At 42.8% G+C, this 13,155-nt stretch overlaps 1 protein-coding gene across 2 annotated transcripts in view; it reads right to left on the minus strand.

Moving 5' to 3' along the window:
- LOC121579965 (protein phosphatase methylesterase 1) overlaps positions 1-13,155 on the minus strand; it is a 73,878-nt gene that overhangs the window by 13,489 nt on the left and 47,234 nt on the right. Inside the window, exons 1-2 of one of the 2 annotated variants that reach the window (XM_041894989.2) lie at positions 2,970-3,270; positions 2,276-2,369 (exon numbers count right to left, since the gene is read on the minus strand). In XM_041894989.2, coding sequence (XP_041750923.1) covers positions 2,276-2,369; positions 2,970-3,055 — 180 coding nt within the window. In that variant the 5' untranslated portion in view covers positions 3,056-3,270. Of the gene's footprint in view, positions 1-2,275; positions 2,370-2,969; positions 3,271-13,155 lie in introns of those variants that run through there. The other variant, XM_041894991.2, reaches the window with a different exon arrangement.

A 13,155-nucleotide genomic window follows, 5' to 3' on the forward strand; every position in this document is an offset into this window, starting at 1 on the left:
CAGCATGACCTCTGCCGCGTTCAAAACAACTGGAAACTCGGAACTGGGAAATCTCAGACTTCAGTGAGTTCAAGACAACTGGGAACTCGTAAAAAAACGAGCTCTGACTGGGAAAATACATTTTGAACAGTCATCAAACTTGGAATTCCAAGTCGGGAACTCTGGCCTCTTTCTAAAGCTCCGACCCGAAGATCACTGACATGATTTGACCTTGTTTTTCTCAGAGTTCCCAGTTGTCTTGAGCACCATAAATCCAGAGAATGCAAGACTTTGATGACAAAGTTTCATGACAAAATTTGCCCACCAGATGGACAACCGCGCCACCTTCCTGTTCAAGTGAGCACAGCGGTGAGTCGAGAAATGTCTTGTATGCTGCCGCATAAATGATGTAATATGCCAGGGAGATACGTATACTGTAGCTAAGAAAGTAATACTAAGTGTATGTTGTGTAGTAAGCTGTTAGTAGCCCATGTGCCTCACCCTAATAATTTGGTCCCTTTCACCCTCAGAACGTAGCCTACTATTCTGACTTGGTGGTGCACATGTAGCCTATAGCCTATTTTAGAGAAATGTCATCATCGAATATTGTAAGAGCATTCATTATCTGCTTATATGCCCCCGTTATTTATCCCACGGTTCTGACTTGGTGTACAGGGAGAAAACTGAAAGAACGGCCCAGGTTCTGAAGTCTGTCGTAATAACAAATAGTTATATTGACTACATCCGTCTTACTCACTCATTAATGTCCTAATAGAAATTACGGATTGTCTCTTATCCGCTCATCATTCCCTTAAGCCATAGTTTGTAGATCTCAATTGTCAGTAGTAACCACATTTGTTTAAGCAAGTCAGCCATATCAGCTATGGTTTTTAAAAAGGCAGTAAATGAGGCTAAATTAACGGTTTCGCTTCCAGACAAGGCTCTGCTGATAGCCAGGTCTAGCGTTGGTAAGGATTCACTCCATGGTGCTGAAAAGAAAGCTCTGCTGTTGGGACAGCTTTATGTAGGCCCTAACAGTTTGTGGGCACCGTTTGTCAACGTTATAGTGCAATTCATGTATTGTTTGGTGTTGTGTTGTGGCTTTGCTTGCATGCATAAAAAAGAATAAAAAAGATGAGTTTGCCCCACCAAGATTTTCATGCCAAAATCGCCACTGCTCAAGGCACATTATCTTCACACATATTTAAGATGCTGTTCACTGTCAGCCGCAACTCAATAATCAGCTAGGCCTATTGCCACCGGCGCTGCCCAAATTGCGGCCATCCCTAAATAGGCACAGGTCTACGAGCTTGTGATTTAAAACAATCCACAGCTATTTATTTTTTAAAATAAGTTAATGATCCTCGATTTCGCTGTGGCCAAGTCATATATCCATTTACTTCCCTATTGGATCCACCGCTATGCCATTTCTCTCCTGTTCTATTGGTTTTCATCTCAACTTCTATTGTTGTCCAGGAGCCAAGGGCACCACCCTAGTCATATTAGCAACCCATCCTAGTTGTTGCATCTTTAGATGAACCCTCTTTCTAAGTTTCTAACATATGGAACAGCTATCAGGTGCGCTGTTTAGAATGGTGTTTTCCTGCTAATTGCATTTTGGCAATTGTTTGAAAATGACGTTTTATTGGCTGCTTCATCACAGGAGTTGCATGTTCTGTTAAAATGAATTACCATAATCCAAATGTGATTTGTCATTCTGAGCACCATGGGTGGACGCCCTAATGGGTTCTTAAAGGCACTGCATGGTCAATCCGCCGTCTGCATTGGCCGTGCAGCATTTACGGCGATACGGCCTCTGCAGAAGGCAGGGCATTCATACTTCTTGCTCTTCGCGGAGAAGTGCTGAGCTGTAGTCAAGGAAGTGAGTTTGTGTTTATACAGGACCTCCTGCCCCCACCTACTGTCAACCAATCATGTCAATGCAGAGCTATATGGACATGGAGCCCACCGCATTGCATGGCGATGCAGTACATAGCTCAATTTGGCCTCTGCATGACTTCTGAGGCTCCGCAACTGCGACACACCCTCCATACGGACTCCGACCACATTTTCAGATCAAGCATAAATTGTCTCTTACACACCCAACATTTTCCTAACGGAAACCCTGAGACACATTCACAATGAAGATATATGCTTATGATGCACTGGATCAGGATTTACACACTGTATGAAAGGCCTTCTCTTCAGTGTTTCAAAAATAAGATACATCATTCATGGTTCTATTCAATGTGTAGAAGTACAGTAGCAAGTTTATGGGCTTCGCAGTAAAGGATATATCTTTGCCATTATCGTTTTCCACTTCTACATCTTCCATCGTTTCAAAGTATTGACTCCAGGACAAAGGGGTGAAGTCTCTCTTCCGTCCAGGTCTGTGTCAGGTGGAGTATAAGAAACAGAAATATCATTTTAAACAAACAGTGTAGTCAGTCCTACATTATCCCCTAGCTCAAGCCCAGTATACACTCAAATAACAATATTTAAGTATATGGAGGCAGCATAACCCATAAAAGAGTCGTAGCTAGCTAACGTTAGCTAGCACATTTAGCAACTGCTTTCATAACGGTCACTTGACTGGGACTCAAGTTACTGATGATGATAGTCTTCTGACCTGTCACAACCAGCTGGCTGTCGCACTTGAATGGAACAACACGAGAATAAGAGCATTGTTCACGACAAGATAATATAATTGAAACGCCTCACTAGTTTCAGTAACCAATGTCAATTGTCAGATATATTGAACTGTTACTTTAGCTAGCTTGCTAACGTTACCCATTTAGCTTGCTAGCAATGTTGTGAACTTAGCTAGCTAACGTTAGCTCTACCACAGTTAAACATAGAAAGAGACTGTTGTTGCCTCATGTTAGTTAGCTACGCATTCTCCAGTTGCAGTGCTTAGCTACTAGAGCCAGACAACAATCAGATATAACCTCGCCAACCACCTCAACTAACGTTACTGACTATGAACTCACCCCATTCTCATTTTAGACCCTGACTGCAAACCTCCTGGCACTGGGGGTCTGGAGGCTAACAAATTCAAATGCAGCTGTTTCTCCATTCAGTCGAACGCGGAGACAAGGCCGTTCAGTCAACTACCAAATCTTGCCCCTCCTTCGAACCAACCATACGCTACGATTTTATTCCAATACCGGGTAGCTTTTTCGCAGCAACAAATTTAAAATAAATCTGCAAATTTAGCAAAGACTGTTCTCCTCTCACGACACAACCAATTCCCTCCTACAACCCGTTTGCCACATTGCACTCTGGGATATGTCTGCACACTGTACACCATTCTCAACTGAACCATCGAGATACAGACATACAAAAACTACATTTCCCAGAAAACATGGCTTGCCATATGTAAAGCGCAGAACCTAGATAAAAGATTACGTAATCATTTTACCGAAATTAGAATCATTGTCATAATACCAACGGTAATAATCATAACAGTCATAACAACTGGACACCTAATCATCATCATCATCATCATCCTGCGGTGCAAGTTAATATAATATATATATATATATATATATATATATATATATATATATATATATATATATATATATATATATATATATATATATATATGGGTGAAAGGCATCAGTTCCCTGCAAAGAGGTATGTACACATGTGTGTGCAAGTGTGCATCAATAAAAGGAGGGAAGTATATTACTGAGGGGCACTACCATACTGTAACCAGTAGAACGCAGTGTGACGCAGGGCAGAGATGAGCAGTGTCCTCCTTTTTATACACACCTTCTGACTCCGCAGTCAAATCAATTAAGAAATAGCCTCAATACTGACATGTGCAATGATGTGTGTATGTTCTTGTGTGTCTGTGGCAGCAGAGGTTGTTACACCATGCCATCATCATAATTGCTTCAATCTCCCCCATCATTCCCTTCCCCCCTGACCAGGATGGAGGTTGATATTGCTGAGCTCCCCTTTGAGATGTTGAATGCCATGAGGTAACAGCACACATATTATGTAATCATGAAGAACACAGGCAACAACCCCGGTTACTGCTATGTCCTTTAGTTAACCTTTTATACTCAAACAGATATCTTCCTCTATCCTGAAAGTATGTAAACTGTCATTAATGCAAATAGAGTCATCCCATATGTATATGGTCATGTCATCTGTTTTTTAGTTCTCATTTACAACTGCGACCTGGCCAAGATAAAGCAAAGCAGTGTGATAAAAACAACAACAACACAGAGTTACACATGGGATAAACAAAAACATACAGTCAATAACACAATAGAAAATCTATATACAGTGTGTGCAAATGTAGTAAGTTATGGAGGTAAGGCAATAAATAGGCCATAGTGCAAAATAATTACAATTTAGTATTAACACTGGAGTGATAGATGTGCAGAAGATGATGTGCAATTAGAGATACTGGGGTGCAAATGAGCAAAATAAATAACAATATGGGGATGAGGTAGTTGGGTGGGCTAATTACAGATGGGCTGTGTACAGGTGCAGTGATCGGTAAGCTGCTCTGACAACTGATGCTTAAAGTTAGTGAGGGAGATAAGTCTCCAGCTTCAGAGATTTTTGCAGTTCGTTCCAGTCATTAGCAGCAGAGAACTTGAAGGAGTGGCGGCCAAAGGAGGTGTTGGCTTTGGGGATGACCAGTGAGATATACCTGCTGGAGCGCATACTATGGGTGGGTGTTGCTATGGTGACCAATGAGCTAAGATAAGGCGGGGATTTGCCTAGCAGTGATTTATAGATGACCTGGAGCCAGTGGATTTTGCGACGAATATGTAGTGAGGGCCAGCCAACGAGAGCCTACAGGTCACAATGGTGGGTAGGATATGGGGCTTTGGTGACCAAACGGATGGCACTGTGATAGACTACATCCAATTTGCTGAGTAGAGTGTTGGAGGCTATTTTGTAAATGACATCGCCGAAGTCAAGGATCGGTAGGATAGTCAGTTTTACGAGGGCATGTTTGGCAGCATGAGTGAAGGAGGCTTTGTTGCGAAATAGGAAGCCGATTCTACATTTAACTTTGGATTGGAGATGCTTAATGTGAGTCTGGAAGGAGAGTTTACGGTCTAACCAGACACCTAGGTATTTGTAGTTGTCCACAAATTCTAAATCAGACCCGCGGAGAGTAGTGATTCTAGTCGGGCGGGCGGGTGCAAGCAGCGTTCGATTAAAGAGCATGCATTTAGTTTTACTAGTGTTTAAGAGCAGTTGGAGGCTACGGAAGGAGTGTTGTATGGCATTGAAGCTCGTTTGGAGGTTTGTTAACACAGTGTCCAATGAAGGGCCAGATGTACACAAAATGGTGTCGTCTGCGTATAGGTGGATCTGTTACATGACCTAAATACATTTGACATTTTAGCAGACGCTCTTATCCAGAGCGACTTACAGTTAGTGAGTGCATACATTTTTCATACTGGCCCCCTGTGGGAATCAAACCCACAACCCTGGCGTTGCAAGCGCCATGCTCTACCAACTGAGCTACAGGAGGCCTAAGTGACTCCTACTACTAGAGAATATCCCTCACTGCAACAAAGCACTACAGAAGATAATATCAGAGCTCAACATAACCCTGTAGAGCTCTCTCAGGAACAAACTGTCCTTGGCTGCAGAGAGTGACTGTGTAATAGACAAATGAGTGTTTACAATTCCCCTCTACACTGCACATACAGTAGAACACCCTCTGTTTCCGTATTATAACTCTGCAGACATTTTTACATTTTAGTCATTTAGCAGACGCTCTTATCCAGAGCGACTTACAGTTAGTGAGTGCACACATTTATTTTATTTCATACTGGCCCCCCGTGGGAATCGAACCCACAACCCTGGCGTTGCAAGCGCCAAGCTCTACCAACTGAGCTACACGGGGCCCATACATGTGTTGGTGAAGTTGTGGCTTATTGACGTGACAGAGAATACAAAGCTGTGGTTTGGAAACTTCCTGGTACTGTTTACTTGAAAGAGGTGGTGAGAGAGTATCGTTGAGCACAGACATGAACACATGCACACTCTCTTGCTCGCATCAAGCACGAACACACACTCAAGAAGTCGTTCATCTGTCAGGTGTGACGATCTCCATTGTTTAAAGGGCCTCTCATACTAGTAGTACTAGTGACACAGAAGGAAATGAACTGTCAGGCTTATAGAATCAGAGTTTTACATGGAACAAACAAATCCCCAATGTTCCTCAGAGGAACCTATTTCACTGTATCACAGCATTCACTTACTGCACATGCAGCATGTGCTCAATGTACCACATGTATACTCTATGTACTTTTACCCATTACTGAATCAGCATACAAGGCCTTGTAGACATTTTGATTCCAAGTTTATCTCAAACAAGATGTTTTATACAGTATCAGTGAAACCCAGTGCTGGCAGGCAGACTCTGGCTGCTATTGCCATGGTTTTCATGTAGAGATATAGTAGGATAAGAAAAAAAGTGTTTATTGTACAATACCAATCAGCAGGCCGTAGGTGCTGCCCTAAATGCTTACAGGATGCATGCAGAGCATCCATTTCCTAATATAGTGAGTCAAGAAACGCCCTTCTCCTTTGTTTACTCAGTTTGCCATGTAGAGGAGCAGTGCTGTACTGAAGTGACTATTGCTACGAGGGGACAGGATTTGATTTTAACAGACAGTACTAGTATCTGCCACCCCAGACTATTATTTATCTACACTCATAGTGTTGCTGTATGTTGTGTACATCACATCACTGCGCATTTATGTGAGTTTGTTTTGTCTCACCTTTTATTTATGCAAGAAGAAAATATAATCTTTGGATGAAATTGGTCTTTGCTTGACTCAATCTAAGTCTGATGATTGATGTTTGTTCCAGTTTGTAAAGACCAAAACAGTGTTCCTCCTATTCTATTATCTTGAAGGGCTCCAATTGGGTAATACACATTCCACTCTTTCTCTTGCCTTTCCTATGCATCAAGGGGAGGAATGAACAGATGTTGCTCTAAACCAATGGAATCGATTTCATGGGAGATGAATAACACTCGATCTGCTGAGTCATTGCCGAGAATGATGGGAAAAGCACTGGACCTGAGGATTTATGGTGGGTATGGACCGTACTGGTTCAGTTTACTCTCATCTGTAACAGGTGATGAATCCTTTAGAAGGGAGGGTGGACCGTCTGGGGCATACGCTATATGTTCCTCTCCCTCACATGACCTCGTAAGATGTACATCATCTCTCAATCTATCCCACACATACCCCTACTCCTCTCCTACCACTCCCCCAACAACAACCACAGAGGAGCAACTGACATCTCTCCATTTCGCCTCCTTCTCTCCTCCGGTCGCCCCAGTATGATTACTCCCTCTAGCTACACTATACAAAAGTATGTGGACACCCCTTCAAATTAGCGGATTCAGCTATTTCAGCCACACCGTTTGCTGACAGGTGTATAAAATTTAGCACACAGCCATGCAATCTCCATAGACAAACATTGGCAGTAGAATGGCCTTACTGAATAGCTCAGTGACTTTCAATGTGGCACCATCATAGGATTCAGTTCGTCAAATTTCTGCCCTGCTAGAGCTGCCGCGGTTAACTGTAAGTGCTGTTATTGTGAAGTGGAAATGTCTAGGAGCCGGAAGTGGTAGGCCACACAAGCGCACAGAACGGGACCACCGAGTGCTGAAGCGCGTAGCGTGTAAAAATTGTCTGTCCGCGGTTGCAACACTCACTGCCGAGTTCGAAACTGCCTCTGGAAGCAACATCAGCACAAGAACTGTTCGATGTGAGCGTCATGAAATGGGTTTCCATGGCCGAGCAGCCGCATACAGGCCTAAGATCACCATGCGCAATGCCAAGGGTCGGCTGGAGTGGTGTAAAGTTGGCCGACATTGGACTCTGGAGCAGTGGAAATGCGTTCTATGGAGTGTTGAATCACGCTTCACCATCTGGCAGTCCGAAAGACGAATCTGGGTTTGGCGGATGCCAGGAGAACACTACCTGCCCCAATGCATAGTGCCAACTGTAAAGTTTGGTGGAGGAGGAATAATGGTCTGGGCAGTTTTTCATGGTTCGGGCTAGGCCCTTTAGTTCCAGTTAAGGAAAATCTTAATGCTACAGCATACAATGACATTCTATACGATTCTGTGCTTCCAACTTTGTGGCAACAGTTTGGGGAAGGCCCTTTCCTGTTTCAGCATGACAATGCTGAGGTCCATACAGAAATGCTTTGTCGAGATCAGTGTGGAAGAACTTGACTGGCCTGCACAGAGCCCTGATCTCAACCCCATCGAACACCTTTGAGATGAATTGGAATGCAGACTGCGAGCCAGACCTAATTGCCCAACATCTGTGCCTGACCTCACTAATGCTCTTGTGGCTAAATGGAAGCAAGTCCCCGCAGCAATGTTCCAACATCTAGTAGAAAGCCTTCCCAGAAGTGTGGAGGTTGTTATAGCAGCAAAGGGGGGACCAACTCCATATTAATGCCCATGATTTTGGATTGAGATGTTCGACGATCATTGACTCTGTGCCGGTACCCCCTGTATATAGCCTCCCTACTGTTATTTTATTTTACTGCTGCTCTTTAATTATTTTTTACTTATCCATTTTTTACTTAACACTTAAAAAAAAAAAATCTTAACTGCATTGTTGGTTAAGGGCTTGTAATTAAGCATTTCACTGTAATGTCTACACCTGTTGTATTCGGCGCATGTGGCAAATAAATTTGATTTGATCAGGTGTCCACATACTTTTGGTCATGTAGTATATATCCTCTCTCCTCCTGTGTGTTTGTGTGTGTGCGTGCGAGTGTGTGCGTGTGTTGCTTTGAGTTAAACAGTGTCTCTGTTTAATACTGTATCTCTGTACTGGGATCCTGTGTTGCTCTCACTAGTAAATCCATACTATTCCTTCTAGTAATCCCCTCAGAAGCAGGAGCCTCTAGAATCCAAAAGCACAGAGCGTGGTACACTAGTAAAAAACTGCACACCAACTATACATTTGACGTCGGGCAACATCTTTAGGACATCTTTTTTTGGTCCTCCGTCTTTTCTTGGTGCGGTCCCGACCGGCCTTGATTTCAACGTCCACGGATGTTGATTTTTGGTCCAGACCGGACCAAATCTGAACCAATCATAGAAGTACTGCATTGTACCCTACTTTACTCTAATTTACTATACTCTACTGAATTAAACTATACTGTTCTGTAGTGTACTGCACTCTACTCTACTGTACTCTACTAAATTAAACTGTACTGTACTATACTCTACTGTACTGTACTTTACTGCACTGTAATGTACGTACTCTACTGAATAAAACTCTACTGTCCTGGACCGTACCATACCGTACTGTACTGTACTGTACTGTACTCTGTGTTTTAGTCTGCTCTACTGTACTAAACTATGCCGTACTGTACTGTGATGTTCAAACTTGTGAAACATAGCCTAGACGTATATGATTTGTTCAGATTTGGATCTGGTCCGCACCGACCAAATTTGGTTTGCAAGTGTTTGTTTTTACATGTATATTTTGGTCATTCGGCAGACGCTCTTATCCAGAGTGACTTACAGTCAGTGTATTCAACTAAGGTATACTGTATAAACAGCATAAGACATATTTTTGACGTCTGGAAAAGATGTCTTCCAACCTTTCATTCAGCACCTGAAATGCACGTGATGTCAACATCTGGAAAAGCCATCTAAAATAAGTATTTTCAACATAATTTTGCTTACTGTGCACTTTCCTCTCTCTGTATTTTAGCCTTCCCCCCAATCTCACCCTCATTGTTCCAGAACAGCATGTGCTACATTGTTCACTCAGTGTCAGTAACCAGTTTTCCTTTATTCTTTCTTCCATATCAGTGGTGTAGTGGAGGGTATACCCAGGTATAGAATGGTGGTGGTCAGGAGGAAGAGGAGGAGGAGGAGGAGGAGTCTACCATATCCGGAAGCAACTTAACCTTTCATTTTCAGGATTGAGGTTAATTGAAACACCATTTAAAGCTTTGTTTTACTATTGACAGTAACAGCTGATTTGGGGGTTGTATATCAATTAGCGCTCCTTAAATATTTGCCATCTGATGTTTCGTTTCAGTCTCTCAATTGTTTAATCGAACTTTTCCTCGCCAGCTCCTGATATCAGAGCATAAAAACTACAATCTGTGTCCTGAATTAGCCTAGTGCGCATGTGCTCCCATCTATATCCTGTCCCAAATGTATTTTCCCCGGTTTTCCGGCACAGAGTTTCTAAACCTAGAGGCGCAACACAGTGAGACTTCCGGGAACGCTTGCGAAACAGACCAAACAGACAAGGCCGGGGTTTGGGGTTTGAGATGTCAATGAGAGAAGTGAAAAAATATTTCTTAGTTGTTAATTTTCTCAAAATCTAAAGGCACAACCTAGATTCAAGCCAATGTCTTAAGTTGTTAAACACTTTACTCCAACCTTGTGAAAGTGACAAGCTGACACGTTTTGATTTTTGTCAAAAACAACTTTATATCAAAGGAGTTCCTTTGATTTGACAACCTGCACATGCGCAGTTCGGCGCTAGACGACCGTTAGACCCAATGACGTGTTTCTACGCATGAGATTAGCTAGCCAATGTTGCCATGATAATCGCCAACAAGTGTGTTCAGGGATTTCTATTGGAGAAGCAGTTTTAGCCTATCTTCATACTGTACGGTCTTTGACTGAGGTATAATAAGAACTGGAGACTGTGTCCAAGATGTCCGCCTGTTGTTTAAGGTAATCTACTCATGTTTGCATACGCCGATTTATGGACTGTCGATATCCGGTTTGCATCCGGTTTATACAGACCAACATCACATGTGCACTAGCACTCAGAGAGCAGCGCGAGTTGCGACATCATCCAAAAACATGGCAGACATTGGATGAATATAATGGCCTCAGCGACAATTATTTGAATAATTCAATGGATGTTTTGTGCACAAATGTGATGACTAAAGTGTCTTATTAGGAATTTTCTAATCTCACTTCGGTGGCCGTATGGGAAAAAAAATCTGGGCCGGGAGTCAGTTAAACTGCAGTAACGAAGCAAAACTGTAGGAGCAGTCGAAACCGTGCTTCCAGACCGGAACCCTGGTCTCTTGGGCTAAACTATACTAGTTTTTGTCCTCATTGCCAAACTTCCTAAATACTGTATCCTCAGCGTCAAAACGCCTTTACTAGTTATACAATCATGTAAGAAATTCGCTAGAAAGAATCTTGAAAATGCTAAGTTTTTTTTATAGTCATGACTGGTTTGAGCTATCTGTCGTGTCGTAAGACAGTGGCGAAGAATATCATTGCTACTTAACGCAGATCCAAGTTCAATTTTGAGATACACCGGCGTCATTGGCGTAGCGTTAGCTGGACATTTCTGACTGGTCTTGGAACTGTGACAATGGGCAGTCTGCCCCCTCATGGCTCAATGGGATACAGTGCATTAGGAAAGTATTCAGACTCCTTGACTTTTTCCACATTTTGTTACGTTACAGCCTTATTCTAAAATGGATAAAATTGTCCCCCCCCCAATCTACACACAATACCCCATAATGACAAAGCAAAAACAGGTTATTAGAAATGTTTGTACATTTATTAAAGATAAAAAACTGAAATATCACGTTTACATAAGTATTCAGACCCTTTACTCAGTACTTTGTTGACGCACCTTTGGCAGCGATTACGGCCTCGAGTTTTCTTGGGTATGACTCTACAAGCTTGGCACATCTGTATTTGGGGAGTTTCTCCCATTCTTCTCTGCAGATCCTCTCAAGCTCTGTCAGGTTGGATGGGGAGCGTCACTGCACAGCTATTTTCAGGTCTCTCCAGAGATGTTTGATCAGGTTTCAAGTCCAGGCTCTGGCTGGGCCAATCAAGGACATTCAGAGACTTGTCCCGAAGCCACTCCTGTGTTGTGTGCTTAGGGTCATTGTCCTGTTGGAAGGTGAACCTTCACCCCAGTTTGAGGTCCTGAGTGCTCTGGAGAAGGTTTTCATCAAGGATCTCTCTGTACTTTGCACCGTTCATCTTTCCCTCATTCCTGACTAGTCTCCCAGTCCCTGCCGCTGAAAAACATCCCCACCGCGTGATGCTGCCACCACCATGCTACACCTTAGGGATGGTGCCTGGTTTCCTCCAGACGTGACGCTTGGCATTCAAGCCAAAGAGTTCAATCTTGGTTTCATCAGACCAGAGAATCTTGTTTCTCATGGTCTGAGAGTCCTTTAGGTGCATTTTGGCAAACTCCATGCGGACTGTCATATGCCTTTTACTGAGGAGTGGCTTCCATCTGGCCACTACCATAAAGGCCTGATTGGTGGAGTGCTGCAGAGATGGTTGTCCTTCTGGAAGGTTCTCCCATCTCCACAGAGGAATTCTGGAGCTCTGTCAAAGTGACCGTCGGGTTCTTGGTCACCTACCTGACCAAGGCCCTTCTCCCCTGATTGCTCAGTTTGGAAGAGTCTTGGTGGTTCCAAACTTCTTCCATTTAAGAACGATTGAGGCACTGTGTTCTTGGGGACCTTCAATGCTGCAGACATTTTTTGGTACCCTTTCCCAGATCTATACACCGACACAATCCTGTCTCGGAGCTCTATGGACAATTCCGTCGACCTCATGGCTTGGTTTTTCCACTGACATGCACTGTCAACTGTGGGACCTTATATAGACAGGTGTGTGTCTTTCCAAATCATGTCCAATCAATTGAATTTACCACAGGTGGACTCCAATCAAGTAGAAACATCTCTAGGATGATCAATGGAAACAGGATGCACCTGAGCTCAATTTCGAGTCTCATAGCAAAGGGTCTGAATACTTATGTAAATAAGGCATTTCTGTTTTTTATTTTTAATAAATTTGCAAGCATTTCTAAAAACCTGTGTGTAGATTGATGAGGAAATGTTTTTATTTAATCCATTTTAGAATAAGGCTGTAACGTAACAAAATGTTGAAAAAGGGAAAGGGTCTGAATGCTTTCCGAATGCACTGTATATGGTGGGTCAGTGCCATGTGGGCATAGTGGATAGATGACTGATGTAGCATGGTCATCAGATATGGTACAAACTGTTTTTATTAAGTGGTATAATAAATCCATATAGAATATCCATTGAAAGTTCACACTGAAGGGTTCAACAATATGTACTACAACAACCTCAATTTCATACGATTGATATGAGGTGATGGTGCCAGTG

The sequence above is a fragment of the Coregonus clupeaformis genome, chromosome 13, assembly GCF_020615455.1.
Source record: "Coregonus clupeaformis isolate EN_2021a chromosome 13, ASM2061545v1, whole genome shotgun sequence".
In the NCBI taxonomy this organism is placed as follows: Eukaryota; Metazoa; Chordata; class Actinopteri; order Salmoniformes; family Salmonidae; genus Coregonus; species Coregonus clupeaformis.